The sequence below is a fragment of the Rhinolophus sinicus genome, chromosome 13 (assembly GCF_057876585.1).
Source record: "Rhinolophus sinicus isolate RSI-liver-muscle chromosome 13, RSI-T2T, whole genome shotgun sequence".
Taxonomy (NCBI): domain Eukaryota; kingdom Metazoa; phylum Chordata; class Mammalia; order Chiroptera; family Rhinolophidae; genus Rhinolophus; species Rhinolophus sinicus.
The window spans coordinates 9,678,463-9,706,286 of record NC_142513.1 but is presented as its reverse complement, the minus strand read 5'-3'; the positions used below and the strand labels follow the sequence as shown (position 1 = coordinate 9,706,286).

General features: G+C 47.2%; 1 protein-coding gene across 1 annotated transcript in view; it reads right to left on the bottom strand.

Annotated features, from left to right (window-relative positions):
- The window catches only part of PTGIS (prostaglandin I2 synthase), a 41,763-nt gene extending 16,717 nt beyond the window's left edge, over positions 1-25,046 (bottom strand). Inside the window, exons 1-5 of the mRNA XM_019756170.3 lie at positions 24,740-25,046; positions 15,029-15,152; positions 13,084-13,262; positions 10,300-10,443; positions 6,024-6,175 (exon numbers count right to left, since the gene is read on the bottom strand). Coding sequence (XP_019611729.3) covers positions 6,024-6,175; positions 10,300-10,443; positions 13,084-13,262; positions 15,029-15,152; positions 24,740-24,813 — 673 coding nt within the window. The 5' untranslated portion in view covers positions 24,814-25,046. The remainder of the gene's footprint in view (positions 1-6,023; positions 6,176-10,299; positions 10,444-13,083; positions 13,263-15,028; positions 15,153-24,739) is intronic.
- Positions 25,047-27,824: the final 2,778 nt, after the last annotated feature.

Here is a 27,824-nt window from a genome sequence, read left to right as displayed (position 1 = left end):
ATGCTAGTTTTGGATGCTTATAGGAATTATCTGGTAAGATAGTTAAAAAAGGAGGCAGAGAAATTTAGCACAGATTTAGAAATGCCTGGCATTCTTTGAGGTTGGATAGCATAATTACAAGTCTTGGATATCATGGCAAACACGGCTTTTAAGGATGACTTTACAAAGCAATGCTGTATAAAAAGACAACCGACAGAATAGCAGAAAATATTTGAAACTTACCTATCTGATAGGGGTCTAGTACCCAGAATATATAAAGAATTCCTACAACTCAACAACAAAAACAAAACAAGCAACCCAAGTAAAAACAATGGGCAAAGAGCTTGAATAGACATTTCTTCAAAGATGATATACTAATGGCCAATACACACAGGAAAAGATGCTCAACACCACTAGTCATTGGGAAATGCCAATCAAAACCATAACGAGAGACCACCTCATACTTATTAAGACGGCTAATATAAGAAAAAAGTCAAATAACCAGCAAAGATGTGGAAAAATGACCTTGGGCTTTGCTGGTGGGAATATAAAATGGCATAGGCACTGTGGGAAAGTTTGGCAGTTCCTCAAAAAGTTAAACATAGAATTACCATATGATCGAGCAATTCCACGCCTGGATATATACGCAAAAGAACAAAAAGCAGGGACTTGAACAGATACTTATACACAAATGTTTATAGCAGCATTATTCATTCACAATAGCTAAAAGGTAGAAGCAACCCAAGTGTCCATCAACAGATGAAAGAATAAACAGAATGTGGTGTATCCATACAATGGAATATTGTTCCGCCTTTAAAAAGAAGGAAATTCTGATGCATGCTACAACATGGTTGAATCTTGCAATACTACAAGTGAAATAAGCTAGACACAAAAGGAGAAATATTATATGATTCACTTATATCAGGTACTTAGACTAGCCAAATTCAGAGACAGAAAGTGGAATAACGGTTACCAGGGATTGAGATAGGCAGAGATGGGAATCATTGCTTAATGGATACAGAGCTTCTGTTTATGTTAATAAAAATTTTCTGGAAATAGATAATAGTATAGTGACACAACATTGTGAAACGCACTTATTGCCACAGAATCATACATGTAAAAATGGCAAATTTCATGTTATGTGTATTTTACCACAATTTTTTAAAAAAGGAAGTTATATGATTGTCCTTTGGCAGATGAGTCAAAGATGGCATTGGTTAATGAAAAACTGGACTGGCCAAAAAAATCAAAAGTTAAAAAATATAGCACGATTTGATCCATAGATCAAATGAGTTAAAATTTGCCCAGCTCTTAGAACAGCACAGGGCACACACTACACCTTACACAAGAGTCAGCAATTGCTACTACATATTGTTAGGAGAAAGCAACGTGCCCATGACCGTGTGTTTGGTATGTATTTGTGTAAAAAGAGAAAAATAAGAACACAGTCACACTCACTTGCATTTGCAGAAAGAAACACTGGAAGGATCCACGTGGAACTAATCAAACCAACCAGTCGTGGAGAGTGGGGACCGGGTGGAAGACGCTATGACAAGAAAGGGAGGGAGACTTCTCACTGTTATTATTTTCTACTCTCAATGTTTGAATCACGGGAAACATATTCAAAGTCTGGTAACCCCCGCCCCCCCAGAAAATTTCCAGTGAAAGATCAAGTCATAGATTTAAAGGTTCAATAAGTTCATTCCATATTTCAAACAGATGATACAAGAGTGAAGAAGAGGGGTTTTGGGAAACCGAGTTTCACGACTGGACCTGGGACCCATCTGATGGTCAAGACACTGATGCTGAAGGCAGATGGAGTCTAAATACAACCATTTCCTGAAATGTGAGAGGAGGAAGAAAGAAAAATTTATAAGAGGTCAGTTTACATAGCCTGTGAGCTTAACTACAGATGTCAACAAAATCAGTAAGGGAAGTTTAACTATTTCATTTCCATTCCTAATTATTTCTATATTTCGGTTGACCAAAAAGACAAAACAACACAAAACAAAAAAATCCTTCCCACCAGGAAAAAAGGGGCTCGCTATACATTTGGATCATAACTTGAGCTCATACTATATTTGAACACATGGAGAATAGTGTAGAACTGCTCTGTCCAATAGGAAGCCATAAGCCACATATGGCTATCGAGCATTTGAAATGTAGCTGGCCCAAACTGACATGTGCTATGAGTAAAAGTCTTAGCATGAGCGACAAAATGGAAAATATCTCCATCACTTTTATATTGATGACACGCTGAAATGTGAATATTTTAGATATACTGGGTTACAGAAAATGTATTATTAAAATTGATTTCACCTCTTTCTCTCTCTCTCTCTCTTTTTTTTTTTTTTGCTAATGTGTCTAATAGAAAATTTAAAGTTACTTATGTGGCTTGCATTCTAGGGACAGCTCTGTTCAAGAAGGATAACACCAAACTGATAACAATGGTTCCCTTGGGAATATATTTAGAGACAGTGGTCAAAAGAGAATTTCCCTTTTCTGTAATATTGGATTTTTTTTTTTTACAAGAGGCAGGGGAGCCCAGTTAAGAGCCTAAGCTCTGGAGCAGAGTGCCTGACCTTGAATAAGTCATTTCCCTTCTCAATGCCTCAGTTTTCTCACCTGTAAATTGGGATAATAAGTACTCACCATATAGGGTTATGCAGAGATTTAATGCATTAACATATAAAGCACAAAGCGCGATGCCTGGCACAGGCCTAATAAATGTTAGCTATGTTATTAAATAAAGCTTAATGAATGTTAGCAAAGTATTAGTCCGAGGAGAATGTATTTACGTACTGCTTCTATAATTAAGAAATAATACTAAATTGTGAAATAAAAAGCACACAGTTTATAGCCAGAGAGACCCAGGTTGAAATCCCAGCTCTGCCCCTTCCTAGAAGGATGACCTTGGGCCAATCACTTTGTATCTCTGAGCTTCGGTTTCCCCATGTGTTTAAACGGGGGAAACCTGGCTCATAGGATCGTTAGGAGGATAGAAAAAGACCTCACACGAAATATGCTTGTCTTGCCATCATCATAAGGGACATGATATTATTTATCAGTGGCAGTGTAATGACTCCATGCTGTGAATCAGAACAGCCAGACCCATGTGACTGGTAATGGAGTCGGAGGCAGGAGAAGCAGGTTCGAATCCCCAACCTCCCATGCTGTGTGGAGCTGGCTGAGGCCCTGTCTCCCTGTGGGCCTCAGTAGCCCCATCTGTAAAACGAGGGGCCCAGGCATGATTGCCTCTCCAGTTTTTCCTCAGAAAATCCTCCATCCTCTAGACACCTGGGGGTACAGTCCAGAGAGGCCCCCTTTGGGGTCAGATTTTAAAGTCTGTGTTTTATCTTTAAAGTGAATTAGGTTTTTGCATTGTATCTGATTCTTTAATATAAGAATGCCTTTCCCCTCAAAACAAAATTCAGATAAAATAGTCTCCTCACCCCAGCAATAATCCAGTAAAATGAACATTCCAGAAAGAAGCAGTATGCTTAGCTTGGGGCTCTATTTAACTGTCCTCTGTCCCCAACTCCCTACTATAAGAGAAGCACCAGACTCAGTGGTCTAAGAGTTCCCAAAAGGCTCAATTTTCTTTTAAAATGTTTATATTTTTAAAAGCAGAGAAGTAGTAATGCATGCACGTGGTAAAATAATAATAATAATAATAATAATAATAATAACAACAACAACAAGAAAGAAAGAAACTTTAATGAGCTCAAATGGGTATACTGCAAAAAGTAAGTTTCTCTCCATCTCATTTCAGCCTTCCCAGAAACAAACATCTATACATGTTCCCACATTTTTAAAAAACATGGATGCTAACTAAACTGATTGCGGTACTCACTTCACGGTCTATGTAAGTCAAGTCATTATGCAGCACACCTTAAACTTACACAGTACTGTATGTCAGTGATATCTCAATAAAACCAGAAAAAATAAAAATAAATGAAAAGTACAGTACGCGTATACCCACTGTTCCACGCCTTTTGCCTAACAGTAGATTTCATCCTATAGCAGTGTACCTGTTCTGTTTTACAGTCGCATGGTTTTCCTTTATGTGAACGCATAATGTACTTCCATCAGCCCTACTGGTGGACATTTAGGTTGTTTCTAGTGTTTGCTATGACAACATGACAATGAACATCTCTGTGTGTAGATATAGGCAAGCGTTTCTGTAGAAAAATTCCTAGTAGTACAGATTCAGGATTAAAGGAATGTGAATTTTATGTTTTGATAGTTTCTTTCAGCCAAATTGCTCTTCCAGAGGCTGTGCGGGCCCATAAGGTCTGACAGGTTTGCCCACCAGCCTCCAGCCCCTAGAGGAGAAACCTTCCGCAACATTGCCACCTGCTGCCCACAATGGGAAATGCAGCCTTCCTATAACCAGCCCAGAGCTGCTCCCAGAAGGACAGAGGGTCCCCTCTGCGTCTACCTAGACTCTCTTGAAGCGTCTGTATGGAGGAAGGGCAATGAAGAAACCATTCTTTCCTGGAGAAGCAATAGGTCCTGTGATGTGTCAGGTGCTTTATGCACAGGATTTTGCAATCAAACAGATCCAGTTTCCATTTTGCTGGCTCTGCCACCTCCCGCTGTGTGTCTATGATAAGTAACCTCTCTGAGCCTCAGTTTCCTTACCTGAAAAATGGGTATAATAATACCAAACTTCCAGCATGGATGGCAGGGTTCAATAAGGTAAGGATTTGCCTCTAAAAAGACGTTAGGAGACATGAATAGGCAACTCACAGAGAGGAAACGCAAACGGCTATTGAAAAAAAAATTGTTTCATCAAAGTCATCAGGGAAATGCACATAAAGCCAGTTCCCCTTTTTGTGCATCAGATTGGCAAGGATTTAAAGGCTGATAACTGCATGTTGAGGAGGATGTATGAAAATGCAAATGAAAACAAATTACCCAGCTCTGCCCATCAGATTGGCAAACAAGTAGAAAGACTGATAACATCTGGTGGGGAATGAGTAAGCTCCTTCCCTTTGAATAGGTATACGAATTGCTCCATCATTTTGGAAATGATGTGGTAATAGCTAATAAAAATTTTAATGGGTATGCCCTTTGACCTGGCAAACCCACTTCCAGGAAACTGTCAGCAAGAAATAAAACCACCAGATGATAGAAGAGATACTAGTACAATGAAATACTATAATAGCCACACACACACACAAAAGGAAACAATTATAACTACCCTTTGGAGGGAGGTGGCTGCCTAAATACTGACATGTAAGGGCTAGAAAGATGTCTAGATTTTAATGTTAATTTTATATCCTTCCACTTTGCTGGATCCTTTTCTTTTTTTTTTGCTTGAGTTAGTTTTATCATGGATTTTCTGGGGTTTTCCAGATCATTTGCAAATAAGGATAATTTTATTTCTTCTTCACCCATTTTTATATCAGTGATTGATTTCTCTTATCTAATTGCATTGGCTAAAACCTCTAGAAGACACTATATTTGTATTGACAGGGGAGAATGTATTTATATTGTTAGATTTTTTAAAAAGTTGCAAATAATAGATATAATCCTTTTTTGTAAATACACACAGAGACATTATCTGTCTCTACTTGCAAAATACAGTATTCCTACAAAACACTGTGAAAGGATATATACCAGCATGTTAACATTGGTTTCCATAGGAAGCTGGGCTTTTTAGAGGGGGTATTATTACTTTTTACTGTCTACATCTATGAATTATTAACCACAAGAATATGTTTCTTTGTTCATTTAAACAATCTAATATGTTCAAGTTTGGTTTTTCAAAAAAACATAAATAAAGGAAATGAGGTGATGAGCTGTTGTGAACACTGAATGGGACAATGCTTAATTAACTTGGTATCTGACACATAAGAAAGTACTCGAAAAAGATAGTGTTTTTTTCTTATTACCTCAGCCAATCCTGACAGCCACCTTCTAGGAAGAGCCTACTCTTTGCCTCTTTTTACAGATGAGAGCCTTCACCTTGAGCTTGGACACCCCCTCTGGGTCCCTCAGTCTGCCCCACCACCCACCAGGGCTTGCACAGTGCTTACCCACTGACAGGGAGCCACGTGCCAGTTTGGGGAGCAGCAAGTCGAGCTGGCGGAAGGTGTGGAAGACGTCAGATGAGTGGACGCGGTCCTGGGCCTGGCTCTGATGGGTGCGTGGCAGTGCCTCAACTCCATACAGAGTCAGGTAGCCGGCTCTGGGGGCAACAAACAGCAGATCAGGGGGCCTCCCTGGACGCTCCTGGCCAAACCCTCCCATGGCAGCCTACAAGCTTTTCTTCATCCATATACGTAACGAGCACCTACTTTTCCTACTATGTGCCTGGACCATTCTGGGCTGGTGAGTCACTGTGAAGAAAACAGACAAAACCCTCAAGGCCTCATAGAGCGGATACTCTAGTGTGGGATTCAGACAACAGACAAGAGAAATGAGTGAAGGAGCAATATGTGGGCTGCTGCTCAGAGGACGGTGGGAGGGGGAGGAGGACGGGCTCACCATTACGCAGAAACCTGAGGAGGAGGAAGAGCCAGCGAAGAAAGAACAGAGGGAGGGGGTCCGAGGCAGAGGGAATGGCGAGTGCCAGCATTCTGAGGCAGGAAGGAGATGGGAGTGGTGAGGAATAGCAGGAAGGCTGCTGAGGCCAGGGCACAGTGAGTGAGGGGACATTGGGGCGAGATGGGGCCACAGACTGGGAGAGGAGGCTCCTGCCCTTGCAGAGGGAGGCAGGGTGGGCTCCCTGGTGGAGGCAGGGTCTGAGCTGAGACCTGCAGGGGCAGAGTGGTTCCAGCAGAGGGCACGGCCTGGGCAAAGGCCCAGAGTGAAGGGAGCAACCGTGCCTGGTCAGATTGCTGCCAGGTGTCACTGGTCCAGGCGCTGAAGCTGCAACGTGAAGGGACAGGGGTAAGAGGGGTCTGTGAGCTGGCAGGGCTGGAATAGTGAAAAGGTTGAGCTTGCCCTGGGGGTCTGAGCAAAACAAGGACAGAGCCTGGGTGTGTGTGTGGAGAAAGGATGAAACACAGGAACAAGTGTATGCACTTGTACACACACACACACACACACACACACACACACACACTGCCCGCAGGAATGCTCCCAGAGGAAATGTTTTCACCACCAGCCACTATGAACTTTGAATGCTCCAGGAGCCCAGCTCCAGGCCCACTGGCCTCAGTCCTGGGAGGGAAACCACAGGTTTTTACTTTTCCACATGGTGGGAGGGGCCAGGGCAGAGCGATGCCACTGAGGCCCCATTGCTCCCCCTTAATCTCCTCCTAGTTGCTGAATCACCCAGGGAGGGGTTTTCCTAAGAAGAGGCGGATGGGAGCAAGAAGGAGGGAGGGTGGGGGCAGAGAAAGACCTGTCCAGTCCCCACTCTGTCCCTTATCTGCACAGTGCAGGCACATAGTAGGCCCTCAATAATAAATGTTTGCTGGCTGGATGGGTAGACGGGAGGGTAGGTGGATGGATGGTAGATGGATGAACAGACAGGAGGGTGGGTGGGTGGATGATGGATGGTGACGGATGAATGCGTGGGTGGATGAATGGATGGATGGTTAGAGCTTAATGCTGAGAACACTGATCTTGGGAGAAAATTAAAAGGTCATCATGATTCTGAGCTCAGCCATCCAGGCTACTGGCCACCTTTCCCCTACATCTCACTCACCTCCCCCGCATCCAGCTTCGGCTTCCATGCTGCCAGAGATGGAGAGCTCACATCCTGCCCATCCCACTGGGCTAAGAGGAAACAATCCTTCCTTCAGAAAAGCTGAAATGAGCTCCTTCCAGTCTAACCTGCTGGTCCTACTTGAGCCTTTGCATCAACCCAGCAGGAATTCTCTCCCCCTTCTCCTCCAAAGCCGTGAGGCCCTGGGCTCCTCTTCTCCAGACTAATGCCCTCAGTTTCCTATGGCACAAATTGTAAAGGGCAGCTCCCAAACTGAATTCCGTCCACAAACATATTTTGTTTGGCCAACAGAGTTTTCCTAAAGACAAACTGAATGTATGTTTAAACATTCAGGGAAAGTCACACAAAATTTGGATTTCGCCCTCATCTCATCTTGAAAAACGACAGAATCTGGTCATCCAGAGCCTGCAGCCCACCCTGGAAAACCCGGGCAGGAGTTGAGTCATGGCCTCCCCTTTTAGCCAGGATGGAGCTGGCAAGGTCAGGCGGTCCTCACCAGGCCCTGTGGGCCCCTGACACTGCAGTCACCATTTGTCATCTTACTTGCACTGGTTTTTTCTTAAAACAGAGAACCATTTCCCTGTACATAGATTCCTACAAAAATGGGCAATGAAACATAAACCAAAATAAAGAAAAAGAAAACCAAGACAGCCATGAGATTTCACACTGTAGAAGTAAAAGCCGTTCCTATAGTACCTCTACCTGGCTGAAGACACACAATTACATGTGTGAGTATACATGTAACCTATAGGTGGCGCTAGGAGCTCTAGAGAAAAATAAAGCTGGACTGGGGCTCGGTAAATGAGAGAGAGCCATCATATTAAACGGGGTTTCAGGAAAGAGCTCTCTGAAGAAGTGACCCTTGAGATGAGATTTGACTGAAGTGAGGTAGGAGCCACACAGACATGTAGGGAATAGCATTCTCAGGCAAGGGAATGGAAACTGCAAAGCTTCGAGGTAGGAGCGTGCCTAGCCTGTCCAAAGAGGCAGCAAGGAGGCCAGTGAGATAACAGATGGGGTCGGGGAAGATCATGCAGGATTCTGTAGGCCAGGATAAGAACTTTGGATGTGACACTGAGTGAGGCAGGGGCCCCCGTAGGACAAGTTAGAAGGTTTAAGTGGTGACACCTCAGGCTTTGGGGCCACGTGAACCTGCTCCTCCATAGCAATTTCCCTGTCATCCTACGTGCCCATCCCTTTCTATTTCAGGGGCGACAGATGGCGGTGAAAAGGCTGTAGGCGGCTAGGCCAGGAGACAGGAACTCTGGCCCAGGCCTCAGGTGGGAATCCATTTATCTCTGACCCCTACGCTGTGCCTGCTGTTCCCATGGGCCTAAACAGACCCAGCTGCCACCACTTCATCCTCCCCACCCCCAGTGCCACAGCTTCCTCTGACATCTTTGCTCTCACAGGGACACAGGGTGGCAGCAGCCATGAGACCTGGGAGTTACCCTGCTGTGAACTTGCTGGGTGGTTTCAGCTGCCCCTCTCCAGGCCTGTCTCCCCATCGTACAAGGACAGGAAGGACCACACCAGCATCACCCAGACCAACTGCAGCCCTTGATGGAGTCTGTACCATTCCAGGTGAAAGGAAAAAGATGTGGACCTGTCACACATCAAGGGTCGTGCTCAAGAGGGTAGGCTCTGCAGCCAGCCCTGTCGTAATCCTAACTATGGAACTCTGGGCAAATGACTTTGGCTCTCCAGACCTCGGTTTTCTCGTCTGTTGAATGGGGTTTGTAAAGGACCAGCTTCATAGAGCCGTTGTGAGGATTCAATGCACTAACATATATTGAGCCTACATGTATGCACACACGTGTCACAAATGTGCCTGCATGTGCATATGGGTCAGCAAATGCCTCTTTTTTTTTTTTTTTTCAGTTTCAGGTACACAAAACAATGTAATAGTTAGACATTTTATCATTTATATCCCTCACACAACGACAACCCCCCTCCCAAATGCCTGTCTTTTATTCTGAAACTGTGTCCCTCTAATTCTTTAGAGCAGTTGAAAAAATGTCCTTTCTTTTATGAAATGCTGGTCAGTTAACGGCACCACCAAAAATCAATGAATTGTCCTTCCTGCCACTCTTTCCCTCACTCCCTGTACCCATCTTCTCCCCTCTCTTCTCCCCCAGCCCCACACCAATCAAATCCTTCAGCGGGTCCCCTCAACTCCACCCCCACCACTCTCCCCAGCTCCCTGTCATCTCCCCGATGCAGGCCACCATTCTCTCTCACCTGGACAACTGCAACAGCCTCCTAACAAGTCCTGCTTCTCTCTCATAGCCACACACCCGACCTGGCCTAGTCTCCATCTGGCAACCAAAAGAGCTTTGAAAACTCTAAGTCCAATCATGTCATGCCCCTGCTTAAACCCCCAAAGTCACTCATCTTACTTAGAATAAATTCCTTTTTTTTTTTTGGCTTGTGTCTCCTTTACAACTCACAGGTTGAGCCAGGTAGATATTTGGAGTCCCAGATGCAAAATGTCATCTTGCAGTCTTTGCTTTGAGTGTCCCACCCTGCTCCCCACCACCCACAACCTCCTCACGGTCCCCCAGCTACTATCAATGGCTGACCCAGGTCCAGCGTGCTGGCCTTCACGCAGGAGAGTGGGGGCCGCTTGGGCTCACCTGAGCAGGAAGCTGTAGGAGAAATCGAGGAGACCCATCTTATGCCAGCCACTGCCCGCTTCTGTGGTGTCACCCAACAGGACGGTGTGGAGGTTGGTATACATGGCATCCGTGAGCGCCTGGAGGTCTCTGTGGAGGAGAGTTCTGCGGCAGGGAATGAAGGAGTGAGACTACAGCCTCCAAAGGGAAATATCTGCACACAGGCGCCTCCCTCATCAAACCTCAGGGTCCCAGAGCTCCAGCTCCTTGTTAGCAATGGGAGCCTTTGGAAGACTGGCTTAAACAAGATGCTACCATCATCAACAGTGACAACCATAGCTCTTTATTGTGCTAAGCATAATTATTGCTAAAAAATTAACATAAGACCATGGTAGCAGTCTTTGGTGAGGGGACACTTTAACTATCCAAACAGGTCTCCCTGACTTTGGATCTCAAGGAAAAAGGGTTGGCCTCTTAGTTCTCTCTCTTCCAGAAGTCTGTGGGTTCCTTATCCAAGCTTGAGTGCCCTGAACAGGGACAGACTATGGTGGTTTTAAGAGTTCAGACTCTGGAGTTGGGCAGATCAGGGTTTTAATCCCAGCTGTATCACTTACTGGCTGAATGACCTTGGACAAGTCACTTTCCTCTATGTCCCTGAGTTTTTCTGCCTGTAAAATGGGTATCATAATAGTAGCTATTATTCCTAGGGTTGTCAAAAGATGAAATGCAATAAGGACGGTTCACTTGCTGCCCTGGTGCCCTTTCTGGTCTAGATCCCTGCACAGGTTGTAGAAGGGCCTTAAACTTAGATACAAGATCCCACCTTTCTAGACTTCTAATAAAATGCTCGGTCTTGGCTCAATGTTGACTGTATTATGGAGGCTCAGTACAGAGGGGCTTCTAGCTTCAGCCACATACTCTCCCAGACATGGTTCTCTCCTCAGACTCCTAGGCACACACGATGACGAGGTCACCAGAAAGATTTCCTATTCCATGTCACATTCACTTGGGGTCATGTCTCATTACCGTGTTTCCCCAAAAATAAGACCGAGCCGGGCAATCAGCTCTAATGCCTCCTTTGGACCGTCCTTGGGGCAGTGCAGAGTCCGTGTTCAACAGCGACACCTTGTGGCAGCAACAAGAACAGTGCTAGTGCACAGATAAGGTGCTCCCACTCCTTCTCTCCACCTGCTTTTTGGAAATAGAATGGGCCCCTTTAGACTGATTAACCCCTGGGTTCTTGGATAACCCAAGAGGGGAAAACTTCCAGAGGGGTTCCATGAAATTCCAGGGAATAAAAGCTTTTGGATGCTCAAGTTGGAACATTGTTGGAATAACAGTAGACATGACCCATGTGAGAGAATGTGTGTGAAAGGTTTAACACAGCACCTGGCATATTGTAAGTGCTCAATACATGGGAGCTGGCATAATGATTGACTGTGATCCAGCTGTTCCCCGACCCCACGCCAGGCTCTACTCCTCGACAGAGACAGTAGCTTTCAACAGATGTGACAGCCAGGCCCAGAAGACATCACGCCAGCTTGTGAGAAATTCCCCCAAACTCTGAGGGGTAGACATTGGAAGAAACTGGGGTCCTCCCTGGGTAGTAGGGTAGGATGCAGTGAACTGTGAGAACTCTTGTGGCTAATGGGACCCCATGATTCCCCTGGAATGGCAGGTCCCAGGACAGTCAGCCTCAGAAATACTACTAGCAGCTGTCTCACAAAGCCAAGGTCACACTGGGCATTGCCTCTCATCAGCATTCGCCTCATAATGCTGACCTTTCCTCAACTTTAGCAGTCCTGCAAAACCTAGCCTTCTAGATGCTTTTCCTAACTCCAGGAAGTTGTTCTTCCTAGTGACACCTCACTACAGATAACCATCAGATTGTGTAACTCTTTAGGGGGGGTAGCAGAATCTCATTTCCTCAGTGTCTTGGGTGGAGGACAATGGGCTGTGGAGTCCGCAGACGTGGGTTCAAATCCCAGCTCTGCCACTTAACTAGCAGGTGGCCTTGGGTAAGTCACTTCCCCTCTCTGAGCCTCAGTTTCCTCATCCATAAAATGAGGATAAAAATGCCTACCCCTTGAGGCTATTGCAGATATGAAAGTGCCCCTATCAAACACCTCGCATATGGTAGGTGTCCTCAGATGGTGTCGGCATCATTCTGCGCCCCTGCATCTAGGATGGCGATCTTATGGTACACCAGGTCCTCAGATGTTTGCTGAATGAATACAGAGTAAATGTGCTCACATGTACTCTTGTTGATATAAGTATTCCTTATGTTTCAGGACCGCTTCCTAGCTGTGTGACCTAGGGCAAGTCACTTATCTCTGAGCCCCAGTGTACTCATCTGTAAAATGGGGCTGTTAGTTAGTACCCTCCATCATTGCTGTGAAGATTAATGAGATCATGCACGATGCCTGGCACAGAATATGGATTCAAAAATACTAATTGCTTTGCCCATATCCCTTCATTTTACAGATACGGAAACAGGCTCGGAGAGAGGGAGTGACTTGTCCAGTCACAAGGCTAGAAAGGGGTGGAGCTGGGATTTGAATCTAGGTCTGGTTACTCCAAACGCTGGTCTCCTTCTACTAAAATCAGAGCTGCCTCCTAAGAAGTAAAGAGTTCTTCGTCAGGCCAATTCCTTTGGGTTGTTTTTCCTTCTGTTTTTGTTTGTTTTCTCAAAACAAAATGTCTTTACTGGACACCTGTTATGGAGATAAGTGCAACTTGAACGACTCAGGTAGGAGCAGATCGCCCACCCTACCCCACCCACAGGCACCGTCTTCGGCCACTCACGGTTTCATCTTGGCCTTTTCATCGCTAGGGTTGTAATGTGGAAGCTGTACATCGAAAATCCTCTCCATGAGGAAGACGGCATAGGCGTGGAAATCCAGCTTGGTACGAGGTTCCCACACCACCGAGTCATAGGAATGTGGGTCCAGGAGGACAGTGATGTACCTGCCCCCCACCAGCACCTGGGAAGTTGGCAGGATAGAGTCAGGAGTACCACTATGAGCCACAAATGCTCTCAGTGGTCAAGGGCTTACCCTGTGCCAGGCACTGGCCCCACCACTGAATGGACAATGTTCTCTCATCTACCCCTCACAACCATCTTGTGAGGTAGGGACCATCATTCATACTGGGCATTGCCTCTCATCATTTATGGCTGAAAAGTGAGGCTTAGAGAAGTCACGTAATGTGCCCAAGATCGCACACGGTTGAGAAGTGGCATAGATAGTACTGGAATTCTGCACTTTTCTGAACCAAAGTTTGTCCTCTTAACCGTTTCACTCTTAAGCACCTGCTATGGTTATCTCGGTTATGGTCATATCTCTAGAAGCCAGAAGAGAGTCTGCCTGCAGAAGGCAGCAGATGGATGTGTGTGCATCATAAGTGGGTGGATGGATGATAGACGGATGGATGGATGAATGGTGGGATGGATAAGTTGGATGGATGGATAAGTTGCATGCATGGATGGATGGATGGATGGATGGATGGATGGATGGATGGATGGATGGATGGATGTTGGTGGATAAATGCTAGTGGATAGATTATAGGTGTGAGAGTAGATAGATAGATAGATAGATAGATAGATAGATAGATAGATAGATAAATGAATGGAAGGAAGGAAGGAAGGAAGGAAGGAAGGAAGGAAGGAAGGAAGGAAGGAAAGAAGGAAAGGAGGAAGGAAGCTGTTGGGTAAAGGCTAGTGGATGTGCAAGCAACACCCACTTCTTTGGGAGGTTGAGCTATGTATGTATCAGCTGTCCCAGAAGGGAAGGAAGCAGCACTAGAGAGCTATAATCCTACAGACAACAAGGTAAGGGCATTTCCCCTCAAGTGTCTGTGCAGGGGTCACTCAATTCTCACTACCCACTGCCTTGGCCCCATTTTCAAAGTGTGGTCTTTGAGTCGTGTTAATCAAACTCTCATAAAATACAGGCCAAGAGCAAAGAAAAAAATTCTACTGGATGGATTGTTAAATAGGTAGATAAATGGAAGGATAGATCACTGAATGCATCTTGGATGGAAAGATGGATGGATGGGCGCCTAGAGGCTGGTTGGAAAATAAATGTACAGCTGAATGTGGGGTGGATAGTGGTAGATGGATGGAAATACAGGTAGATAAATGGAAGAATGGAAGTTGATGGAAACTGAATATACAAATGACAGTTGGACGGATGTTAGGTACATGAGTGGAAGAATACTGGATAAATTTTGGTAGACAGATGGAAGAATAAATGATGGATAAATGGATGGATAGACAGATGTTGGATAGGTATATAGAAGGATGGATGGATGCGTGGATAGATGGAGGCTTGAGGAAAAGGAATATAGGAATGAGTGTTGGGTGGATACTGGGATGGAAAGATGCTGCTTAATTCTAGGTAGACAAGCAGAAGGATGGGTGTTAGATGGACGGGTGGATTTGGGGTAGACGATATTAAACGAATGGATCGAGGTCGGTTAGACGGGCGGACAAATATCAGATAGATACTGAATGACTTCATAGCTCAATGTTGGGAAGATGCTAGAGGGATAATGAGGGGATATCGGATGGTAGACAAGCAGTGGATGTACAGTGTATAGATATACGGATAGAAAGTGAGCTGGACCACTGGATGGATGTTGGGTGACTGGGTTAACATATGGATGAATATTGAAGGAATCAGTAAACACCAGGAAGGACAGGCCCCACTGCTCATCCCCTTTCCTCCCAAGAGGCACAAGACGTACTTACAGTAAAAATATCACCATGCTTCTCCTTCATCCTAGTGAGGAAGCTGGCTGCATCTTTTCCAAACTCCAAGGCATAGCCTAACCAGGGGATAACGCCCAGGTCCAGAGGAGGTTCACCAGGTCGCCTGCAGAAGCCACAGCACTTGTCACCATTTGATAAAGCAGGGAAGAGAATAAAGTATGTGTGTGTGGGGGGGTGTTAAGTGGAGAGGGTAGATAGGGAAGGCTTCCCTGAGGAGACATTCGGCTAATGACCTGGGGACGAGGGCGGGAGCCACATGGCTATCTCGAAGAAGAGCCTTCCAGGCAGAGGGAACAAGCACCAAGGCCCGGAGGTCGGATCACGCCTGCTGTGGTCAAAGAACAGTACAGAGGCCAGAGTGGCTGGATGGGAGGGAGCCAGGAAAAGCAGCGGAGGTTGGGGCCAGAGCAGTAAGGGGGCCCAGACCACGCAGGGCCTTGTCGGCAGCTACGAGGACTTCAGCTCTGTCTCTGAGTGAGACGGGAGCCGTGGGAATTTGGAGAAGAGTAAGGACATGATTTTGGTTAGGTTTTCATAGGGCCCTTTTGGCTGCTGAGTAGAGAATGGACTATAGGTGGTTGAGAGCAGACGCGGAAGGACCAGTTGATTGAGCGGGTCATCTCTCTGTGGGTGGGAGAGCTTTTCAGAACCCAGCAGTATAAAAAGCTCACTGTTTGAGCCAGCATGGACCAGCGTTTTGCTGTCTCCTAGTCCCTGTCTTGCCCACGGAGAAAGGAGGAGACCAGAGTGCACAGTTGGGTGGCGAAGGGAAGTAGAAGTGCGAGCCTCTGACCCCTGACTGCCCTCAGCAGCTCAGAATCTGAAGCATCTCAGGTGGCCAGAGGCCAGGCCCATGGCATTTGGGGGTGCCCCAGGGGTGTGTGCTAGATCAGCCAGGGGGTAGGAAGGGTGTGTGTATGTGTGTGTGTGTGTGTGTGTGTGTGTGTGTGTGTGTGTGTGTGTGTGAAATTCAATGTCAGCATCATCTGTGAGAGCAGAGGGACTCCTCTGAGAATTTCATAACAGTATTTATAGCTCCCTGTGGTAGACAGAATTCTAAGATGACCCACAATGACCTACACCCTTATATAATCCCCTCCCACTGAGTGGGGGATAAATGACACAATTGACTTTAAGAAAGAACGAGTCCTTAGTGGGCCTGACCTAATCAGGTGGCGACACGGCTCTTCCTGGCAAAAGAGACTCAAAGCACAAGAGAGATTTGACATCAGGGAGAGACTCTGTTGCTGGCTTGGAAGATAGAAGGTGCCACATGGCAAGGAACGCAAGGAACGCAGGTGGCCTCTAGGAGTTATGAACGCAAGCAAGAAAATGGGAATCTCAGTCCCACTATTGCAAGGAACTGAATTCAGCCAGATTCTTCCCTGGAGGTTCCTGGCAGGAGGGCAGCCTGGTCTGCACCTTGATTTCAGCCTTGTAAGACTCTGAACAGAGAACCCAGCCACGTCATCCCTGACTTCTGCCAAACGGTGAGCTAGTAAACAGATGTTGTTTTTAGCTGCTGAGTGTGCAGTAACTTGTTATGCAGCAAGCGATAACTAATACACCCAAACTTACATTGCACGTGTGGTGGGCCCTGCCCGAGACCAAGCATTTACTCTGAACACTCATCTCATCCTATAGCCCAGCCCCCCCACCCTCTGAGGGAAGTACTATTTGCTAAGGAGAGTGACATCATGATCACAAAATAGGCCTCACAATATTGCAGGCAGGGCTGGAGTTCACAGTGGACCCCTTGGAGGTCCCTAAACCTAGCCTAGGACCCCTGTTTTAGTTTTAGAATTATTAGAACCACAGGGATGCAGAAAAGCTCCTTGTCTGCTGAGTGAGTGAGTGAGTCATCCCACCTCTTCTTCTCAATGGGGATTCATTCACCCCTTCACCCAATATTAACCATGAAGCAGGCACCGTTCTGGGTACTGAGACACAGCACTGAACAGGGCAGACAAGATCCGTGACCTCATGAAGCTGACGTGCTCATAAAGGGAGACAGACAAAATACAAAAAAAGCAAAATCTTTTCTGAGAGTGAGAAGTGTGATGAAGAAAATACAAGAGATGCAACTTGACAATGAAAAGACAAACAACCCAATTTAAAAAAACGCAAGAAGGATTTGAATGGACATTTCTCCAACGAAGATACACAAATGGCCAGTAAACACATGAAAAGATGCTCAACATCATTAGTCATCAGGGAAATGCAAATTAAAGCCACAATGCAGTGCCATTTAACACCCACTGAGATGACCTTAAAAAGAAAAAGTGCTGTCAAGGATGTAGGGAAATTGGAATCCGCATATTTTTCTGGTAGGAATGGAAACCGGTGCAGCTGCTTTAGAAACTAGTCTGGCAGTTGCTTGAAAGATTAAACAGAGTTACTGTATGACCCAGCAATATGCCCCAAAGAATTGAACACAGATGTTCACACATACACTTGTACACTATTGTTCCTAGCAGCATTATTCATAATAGCCAAAAAGGGGAACCACCCACATACCCAATGACTGATGAATGGACAAATTGTGGTCTCTACTTGTGCCTTGGAACATTATTCAGCCATTAAAAAGGAATGTGCTAAATCCTTTCTTCTACAATGTGGAAGAACCTCGAAACCATTATGCTAAGTGAAAGAAGCCAGCCCCAAAAGACCACATGACTGCATGATTCTGCGTGTATTTCTGTGGGATATCCAGAATAGGCAAATCTACGGAAATAGAAAGTAGATCAGGGGTTGCCAAGGGCTGAGGGGTGGGAGAATGGAGGGTGACTTCTAATGGGTACAGGGTTTCTTTTTGGAGCGATAAAAATATTCTGGAGTTAGATGGTTGCACAACCCTGTGAATGTACTAAAACCCACTGAATTGTATATTTTAAAAGGGTGAATTTTATAGTATGTGAATTATTATCTCATTAAAGAAAAAGAAAGACGGGTGATATGAGATAGCGAGGGAGGCTAGTTCAGAGAAGGTGGTCAAGGAGAGCATCTCCGAGGAGGTAACACGTGGGCAAAGACCTGAAGGACGAGAAGGGATTACAGTGGAAGAGAGAAGCATTAGAGGCCGGGGGAACAGCATGTGCAAAGGCCCCGATATGGGAATGCACCTGATGAGGTTTTTCACGACAGCAGGAGCCAATGTGGCTGGAGTGGAAAATGTGGGGGTAGGAGGTAGGAGATGACATTGGAGATGACGCATGGGCCATGAAAGCCGAGGAGAAAGTCTGGCTTGTATGCCAGATGAGATGGGGAGGGTTTGAAGCCGGAGTGGGAAGTGATGTGGTTATGCTGTTGAAAGGTTGCAACAGAGAGAGAGGCAGAAGGGAGCTGTGTCCAGAGATGGCCGCGACCACCCAGGAGAGCAATAATGGTGGAAGTGGAGGCACGGTTCCCAGTGAGCCGGGCCGAGCATCCGACTGCCCCACTTCCAGGACAGGGGGCTTCTGTGTCCCCTCCCCCAGCAGTCCAGGAGAGCACCAACTTCTCTTTGCCCTTCTTCTCCTCCGTCCCCACCTTCCTCCACCATGGCCTCCTGCTTCCTCAGTCTGGCTGTCCCCCAACATAACCCAAAGGGTACGGCAGGTGGTGGACAGAGAGATTGGCCAGATTGGAGGACCAGGGTTTGGGAAATATGGGAGCAGAACCAGAGGTTTGAAGGCACCAGGAAGTGCCTTCCCCTTCCTCTCTCCCCCGGCCACACTCTCCCTCTGAGCCCATCACTGAGGAGACGTGCAAAATCGCAGGCCTGGGATCCTAAGGGGGTACAGGAATGGTGTCAGGACCCGTCCTTTCCCCTCATCTCTTTGTGAGCCACTGGGTCAAGGCCGTTTCTCCTGAAGCCTCCATTTAAAAGGAAAGTGTCACACTGGCAGATCCTGGGGTCAGGCCAGTGTGCACCAGCCCAGAGAGAGACAACATGGGAGCAGCGTTTTTTCACACGAGAGGCAGGAGGACATGGTGGGTATGAGCCCATCTTTAGCACCACACTTCCTGGCCTCAAATCCCAGCCATGCTTCTTGCTGGCTGTGCGACTTTGCTTCTCTATGCCTCAGTTTCCTCATCTGAAGAATGGGAGTGACAACACCAGTGACCACATCAGGCTGTGATCCAGATGAAGAAAGTTACAGAACAGTGAGTACCTGGCACCTACGTCGTAACAGGGGAGCAGCGGGTCGGGTCTGAGAACCAGGACCAATTAGACTCAGGGGTGCCATTTATGAGCAACAAGGATATGACAGTGCATTTCCCAAAGGTTTCCTTGCTTGGTAATCATGGCTAATACTTAATGAGCCCTGACTGTGTCACCCTATGAGAAAGAAAATATTACTATCGAGTCCATTTTACAGAGGATAAGACTGAAGCACAGAGGGGCACAGTCACTTACCCCAGAACCCTCGTCGGGAGGGCCTGGGTTTCTAATCCAGGCAGGTCTGGCCCCAAGTCACCCCAAGTGGACATGTGTACCCCCATTTTGCAGATAAGGAAACTGAGACACAGAGAGGTTTCAGCTACCTGCCCAAAATGCAGGGTGGGAGATTTTCCCCCTAAGAAGCCTGAGGATGTGGGTGTAGCTGGGCTTCCTTTCCTGTCCTTTATCCTGGCTGCTGCAGGAGCTCCCCAGCGAGCCAGGTGTTATTTCTGGCAGCTTTCATCTTTCCCCAGAAAAACTCCCAAAGTGGTGCAGACAAAGGCAGGAAGCTGGGAGCCCAGACATCTGACCCCAGATGTGGCGGCCGGCTCCTCCAGTCGCAGGCCCTGAATCCAACTCAGGCCCAGGCTACATTCCAGGGTGACAGCCGTGGCCAGTGCGGGTGAAAGAGGCTCTATTTTGGGGTCTGTGGTGTCTAGCCTCTCCCACTGACTCTCTCACTGTTTTGAGGCACTGCCAGGCCCTGGGGGTGGGGGGGCCAGGGATGTAGAGCTGAACCCTCTCATTTCCAGCTCCTGCCCACGCAGCTGACTGTCCCCTGCCCTTCCTGGTTCAGACATCAAGGCACCTTTTCTGATTCTCCCCTTTCGCTTTGATTCCCATCGTGTGGGTTCTTCCCAAAACTGCCCATTCCTCGTTCACAGACCCCACCCACCGCCAACCCTACCATCGCTCCTGTCTCTCTCCACTTGACCCTTTGGAAATCAAGGGAGAGGGTCAAGGATGGATATCATCCACCTTTGTATCTCTTAAAGTATCACACCTTCACTAGATGAAAGCTCCATGAGGGTAGGTACTAATTGTTGACCCCTCGCACTTAGAACAGTGCCTGGCACATAGTAGGTGCTTAATAAATATGTGTCAGATGAATCATGTACACAGTTGGTGCTCAATGAGCAGCACCCGCCTCCCAGAGTTGCTAAGTAGGTTAAGGGAGCTAATGCAGGTTAAGTGCCTGACAGATAATCTATGTTCTAGATTGTCCAGAGCAGAGCCTGCCTTGTTTAGCTATTCGTGGATTGCCTGACCTCTCTTTCCAGTAGTTTCAACTCAATTCAGGGTCTCAGGCCCCATCAACCAGGATTGAATAGAGGAACAGAAGAGGGCTGCTTGCTGCCCCGCTGGGTTAGAACAAACCTGAGCTTCTCTTTAAAATGCTTAACCCATTCTTTCTCCAGGGCTCCCTCACAGAGTGTCTGCCATTGACAGAGGGTCTCCTTAACCCTCTTCTACTCACCCCTTCTCATGGATTTCCACTGGATAGTAAAAGCACGTGACCATCTTGCTTTAGTTTTTGTTTCCCTGTCTTTGTAATAGACACAGATTCAGAGAATTGTTTGTCAACATAAGAGAAAACAGTAGAGCACAGATAATGATAAACACAACAGCTGCTTGTTGGAGAGGCAATAGAGAGTGGTGGGGACTTGGCAGGATGTAGAGTGTGCTCTACTAGTGAGCCCCAGGCAAATGTTGCTAGATCTTCCAATTTTTCACGAGAAGCTGGAAGTCTGGAACTTTGTGTGTAGAATCTCCCAATTCTCTCCCCATGTGCTGTATGGTACACACTGGACCCAGCTGGGGCTAAATCCAGCCATGGACCACCATCTGGTGACCACTGGTTAGTGCATATTGGAATGAGACAGATTTATTTGTGCCTAGAAATTCTGTATCCTGCAAGGGCCCAGATCGGCCCTTGAGTCACCAGGAACCCTCACCTGATGCCACTTGCAGCTTTTCATCCCCCAGAAAAGGGGCTTCCCACCTAGAAGACCTCTCCCAATGCTCCTTGCAGCTGTCACGCAAGCCCAAAGAGATGCACTCAGCCTGGAGCAGTGGCCGGGGTGTGAGAGGCCAGCTACGCAAGTCAACTCAGAGTACAAATGGAGAAACTAGGGACAGGAAACCAAGAAGAATGTTTCTGATACTGACATGGCTGATCATAGACTCAACGGACACAGAAGTCAGATTCCTAACTCCCAGCTCTCCCAGGAGAAAACATTCATATTTATCAAGCTGGGCTTAAAATTTCTTGCCATAATTGCAGGAATGTGAATTTGGACTGGGAACTAAATGACATTAGGAATTATTTTATATATTCTCAGGCAGGGTAATAAGAGCATGACTGTCACTGTCTTTTGATGTGCATTCTGAGATATTTACTTGTGAGATATGACATCGGTAACTTAAAAAAAATTAATAACTGTCAAATCAAGGTGATAAAAGTCCTTCTAGTATTCTATTTTTCTGTATAGTTGAAATTTTTCATTAGTAATTTTTTTATTTAAAAAAAAAGAAAAAAAAAGCCAAAGGTAAAGATAGAGTTGCTGATTAACTGAAGTAGTGCTTTTTTTCTCTTTTGACTACGTAGGAAAAGCATAAATATGGAGCTGGCCAGATGTGGAATAGAATTTCTGTGTGGCCTTAAGGAGGTCGCTTAGTCTTTCTAAGCCTGGGATGTAACGGGGTTAGGGACATTACCTTCAGGGTCGGTCAGGAAAAAGGGAGGTGCAGGGCCTTGCTTATTTCGACCCAAACTTTGGATCACTGTCTATACAGCACCACTGCCATCTACCTCTTTTCCAGCACTTCATTATTTGTTCTTCCTTAAGGATCTTCTAGTGGTAGCTGCATCTCTTACTGTCTTAGCATCATGTGGCTCTAAGACTTTTGAGACTTCAGATCACAAATATAATGTGTGGAAAGAATAACAATTCATTTTTCCTGGGAATTAAAATTTCTTGCAGCCCAGATTTTTAATCCAGGCAAACCCTGGGCAAGTTGCTTAGCCTCTCTGAGCCTCAGTTTCCTCCTCTGTAAAATGGGGGGTAACAAGTGCTACTTTGCCAAGTTTTGAGGAGAAAATTAGATTGAGAGCCTAAACTGGGGTCCCTATGGGGTCTCGCCATGGTCCATGAAACTGCCCCCCAGCTGTCGGTGACTCCCATACCCACACTTCTCCCCAATACCTACTTGTTGACCCTCCTAAGCCACCCACAGATATAAAAATCAATGACTCACCCTCGAAGACAAATTAGCTCTCTGGATTGCTAGCAAGAATTAGATAAAATAATGTTTAATTGGCATTCCTTCTAACCCAGCAATTCCATTCTCACCTACTAATATCATTATCATCCCTATTTTAAAAATTGGGAAACCAAGGCAGAGAACAGTTACTCAACTTGTTCTTATTCCTAGAGGCTGGAAATTTCCATACACTGAGCACCTAGATACTCTGCGTCCCAGATTCCATGTATTTTCTGGCTGCCCCCATCATCCCAGAGAAAAGAAACACAGACCAGGCGGCCCCACGGGAAGACCTCCTTGCACATTGTCTGAAATGAAATAGCAAAAACACTGGAAACAACCTAAAAGTCCATCAATAGGGACAGGAATAAAAAGGAAAAAAGAAGCCTACCACTTATTTATGTTATGGAATCCTATATAGCAAGTCAAAATAATGAATGAGATCTCCACATAACAACGTGGAGAGATGTTAAAACTAAAATCCAACATAACGTCTGAAAAAAGCCAACATAAAGTCTGAAAGCGTCTCTATACAGACTATCCAAAGAGCCTGACAATCTAAGAAAAATAATTCATTTTATCATGGGGAAATGAACAAGAGAGGTCCAGTATTTGTTGTCTTTTTCCAGGCAAATGATTGAATACGTGGTTTTAAATTTCATCTGAAAACATGTGTAGTGGTTGAAGAAATAGATGAACCTATTGTTTGAGAATTCAACTAACATATTGTTTAAAAATAAAAAGTTTCCAGAAAATTTCTGGAATTTTCAGATACTCTATTTAAACACACACACACGCATACACATACACACACTTACACTGCCCTGTGTTATCTACAGGTTCACGTCTATATGTAAGAATAATTTTAAAAGCAGCAGGGGAGACCAAGCTGATGTGACATGCAAAGGCAGTGTGGTACCCTGGACTGGATCCTGGAACAGAAACAGGACACTAATGGAAAAACTGATGAAATTCAAATACAGTCTGGAGTTTGCTTAGTTGTAACAGACCAGAGTTGCTTTTTAGTTTTGACAAATGTACCTTGATAATGTAAAACGTTCACAAGAGCGGTAAGTGTGTGAGGAAACTCTTTGTACTACGTTTGCAACTTTTCTATAAATGTAACACTAGTCTAAAATGAAAAGTGTACTTTAAAAAAATCTGGAAGGTTGCCCCCAAACTGATAAACAAGAGAGGTCCAGAATTGTAGGACGGGTAGTTCGAAGGGCTTATGTATAATGGGATAAATATTTAAGTCAAATGTATTCAGCGATTCCTGGTGCAATTCAAATTAATTTGAAATGTTTTATAAAAAGACCTACCTCCATCTCCCTGATTTGAGGTGTATGAGTTTTACTTTTTCTCCTAAATTGCAGCTTCTCAAAGGAGCAGAAAAACCTTTGGGATTAGAAGCTGAGATGTTTCACCCTGGTTCTACCTGCCCAGGCTGTGGGACCTCAGGGGAGGGGAAATCCCTTTCTGGGCCCCCGTTTCTTCCCCTGGCAGAAGGACATACAGAGCCTACTCTGCCCCCTCGTCCAGGTCGGGGGACCCTGTGGAAGGTGTTTACAGGGTTGGTAAGAGGGCATCCCTCGGGACCTTCGCCTTCCCCAGCCTAAACTCTTCCGTCTGTGTAATGGGGGTGATGAGCAAGTCTAGCCCATAGGCCTGCAGAGAGCAGAGCAGGGCTTTGATACCTAGCAGGTGCTAGATCCGGGTCGCCGCTGAAGAGTGGAGGAGGGCTTCTTCCAGCGGGGATCATACTGAGCCTGTCCACGCACACATGGACCCTCGGTCCTCACCTGGAACCCCTCCACAGGTCCCAGCCATCGCGCTCTCCGCCAGGCCCAGGCTTCTCGCCGCCCCGACAAGAGAACGGCGGAGGTGGGTGTCAGCTCCCGGGACCTAGCCGGGGGACCTGCACCTTCCCGCGCCGCTCCACCACACTTTGCACCTTCTTTGCAGAAACGGCTCCACCTGGCCCCTCCCGGGGTGAAATGAGAGGGATCTGCGCAGGAGCTCCCTGTGTGGGGCGCCTGGACCGCCACCTTTGAGGGGCTCTCCCGGAGGATGTACAGGACAGTGGGAGGCGCCCCTTCCCGCCCGGGGGACTCCAGCCCGGGCCTGCCGCTGGCTCTGCGACCCCCAGCTGCAGGCCGGGCCTGGGGCAGCGCGCACCGGCGGGGCTGGGGGACCTGGCGGGGCTGGCTGGGGGGACTCACCGGGTGCGCCGGCGGGTCAGCAGCAGCAGCAGCAGCAGCGCGGCCAGAAGGCCAAAGAGCACGGCCCAGGACATGGCCAGGCCGGCGACCGAGCCTGTGGCGGCGGAGCGCGGGAGACTGCGCGCGGGCGGGCTCGGGGGCGGCGGGGCCCACCCAGGTGCCTCTCTCCGCCCCGGCGCCCGGCCTCCAGCCCGCCCGGCCTGTTTAGGGGCGGGGGGCGGGGCCGCCGAGCCCTCTGAGGTCCCGAGGGGTTGCTGGAGGCGCTCTTGGAGACCCCTCCCCTCAGCTCTGGCCGAGAAAAGCTCCCACCCCCTGGGCCAGGAAAGTGGGGAGGAGATGGAAAATGTGGGATGGAGGGAAGATACTGGTTGGAGGGAAAGGATGGGGCTGAGCAAGGAGGCAGCTATTATGGGGGAGAGGGAGATGGGGGAAGGGAGGAAATTGGGGGAAATGGAGGGGTGACGGGGATAGGGAAGGGAGTATGAGGATGGGAGGGTAACTGGTGGGAGAGGGAACACGGTGACAACGGGCTGGGTGGTGGTGGGGGGCTTTCCACCACATTCCACCTAAACAGTCTGCACCACTTACCCCGGCCCTCATCCCATCCCCACCCAGATTATACCCACGGATACCACCTGCAATAACTATAGGGAGGGGTTTACAAGAGCTCCTGGGCCTGGGCTCTGAGTTCCCACATCCGCAACTCTTGTGAGGGACAGACCAATGACTGTAAAGCACCCAGAGCTGTACCTGGAACACAGCAGGGGCTCAGGATATGGCGGCCACCGCCAAGTTTAACTGGTGGTTAGGGTGCCAGCCTCCAAGTGCTGGTGGTTCTTCAGAAGATCACCCCTGGGTACTAGTGAGAACAGGCTCCCAGCTGCAAAGCCTGGGCCTCACTCCAGGTGTGCTCCATGCTCACCACTCCCTACACTCCTCATCCCCATTTACTTCCTTGGAAGCTTGCATAGGTAACTTACCCTTTCTGAGGCCAGTTACTTATCTGGGACCAGGCAGCTCAGCGTTGCACTTACCTCAGGGGTGTGTGTGAGGAGTTGAGCAGAGTGTGTCAGTAACAGGGAGTTGCAAACTACTGACTGCTTGGCACAGGCAAGTTCTGTGAGACCAGGTGAGCAGAGTGTGGAGCTGGGACCCGGAAGGTCTGATTCTAACCCTGTGCTTACTGCTCACTGCTGGGTGAATGTACGCAAGTTCATTTCATCTTCCCAACAGCCCTCTGAGGAGCTGTTATTCCTCCCTGGTCGCCTGCCTTTCACCCTCATCCATCTGCAGTCCATTCTCCACACAGTAGTCAGAAGGATCCTGCTACAACCTAAGTCAGATCCTGCAACTGAACCCCACTCAGAATCATCCATGGCTCCATGTCACCCTGAGCACAGACTCTACAGGGTCCTACAAGGACCAGCATGATCTGCTCCCTCCCACCTTTACCTCCCTGACCTCGTGTCCCCCCACTCTGCTCCAGTCACACTCACCTCTCGTCCTTCCCCAAGGGTGCCAAACTCACTCCCACCTCAGGGCCTTTGCACTTGCTAGTCTCTCTGCCTGGAATGCTCTTCTCTCTGAGACGTGCATAGCTGGCTCTTTCCATCAGATCCCTCGTCCCTCTGTCTCCATTCAACTGTCACCTCCTCAGAGAAGCCCTCCCTGACCACCTGCTTGAAAGCAGTTACATCATCACTGTCTATTGCCTTAACCTATTTTTTTTTTTGACAGTACTTAACATTTCCTGCTATCATATTAAGGATTCATTTATTTGCCTGTTTAATGTCGGCTGTCAAGGCAGCTGGATGACTTTCATGTGGCCTCAGCAGATTTAGAACACCAAAAGGGAAAAGGCGTTTCCTGAGCCTCTTGTTTATTTATCTAGCTTGTCCGCTGGCGAAGCCAACAATCCCAAAAAGGCCACAGAACAGGCCTAGAGGCTTTTCTCCAAATTTGGGGAGCCCCCTGGGGTGGCCTTCTGGCAGTGGGGTTCACAACCCAGCTCGGCCCGTACTAGCGGTGTGACCCTGGGCAGTCTGCTCCCCGTCCCTGAGCTACAGTGCCTCATTGGTGGAATTGGTTGGAGTGAAGAGTAATGACCTAATCCAGGTGGCACACCTATCAGATACCTGACACACAGTGAGAATTAGTCAGTACTTATTCCAGTCCAGCCTCTCACCTTATGTGCGATCAGGGCTTGGTCTCAGTTTTCTCATCTAAAAAATGGGAAGAACAGTTCCTTCCTTGCATGGCTTTTGTGAGGACTGAATTATATGATGAGAGGATAAACTCACCTCGTGTGAGCCTGGCACACAGGAGGTACTCCATAAATGTTAGCTCTTCTTCCGCACCCCTGGCTTGTGTACAGACCAGGGTCCCACACAACATGTTCCTCTTTCCCCTTCAACCCAGGGGTAAAATGCCTCCTGCCCCCTGCCCCCTGCCCCCAGGGAAGGAGACCAGCTGCCCGAATACCAACACGAGAAGAATGTTTTGGAGCCCCTGGCTTCTCCCTTGCTAGCAGAACCCAGTTTTGTTCAGGAGCTTAGGAGGGTGGTCCCGCCCCTTCCCAGGAAATGAACCACCATTGGTCTGAGCCAGCGAAAGATTGGTCCAGGGGAGGCCACAGGAGAGCCCTCTGGGAGATTTTTTTCCTCTGGATCTGTCGCCTCTTCTTTGGGTGCTGTTGTGTGAGGATGTGTTGGTAGAGGTATTATGAGGGAAGGCAACGAAAATTGCACAGGCCCAAACTAGAGCTGCAGAATAACTCTCTGGAACCACCTACCTATAGACTTCTTGTTTAATGAGATAATCAAGTAAATACACCATGAGTCAGATTTTTCTCTTCCATGCAGGTGAAAACATTCCTAACTAAGATGACCTTCTAGTTATGGCTGTGGTGAGGACCAAATGAGATAATAACACATCCAAAGTACCTCACACAGTACTGGCCCACGGTCAGCACTCAAAATGTCACTTCATTGTATTATTTTTGCTTTTTTTCTTTCTTTCTTTCTTTCTTTTTTTTATTTTTACAGCTCATGCTTTCTACGTTTATCAGGCTAATAGGGCATCCAGC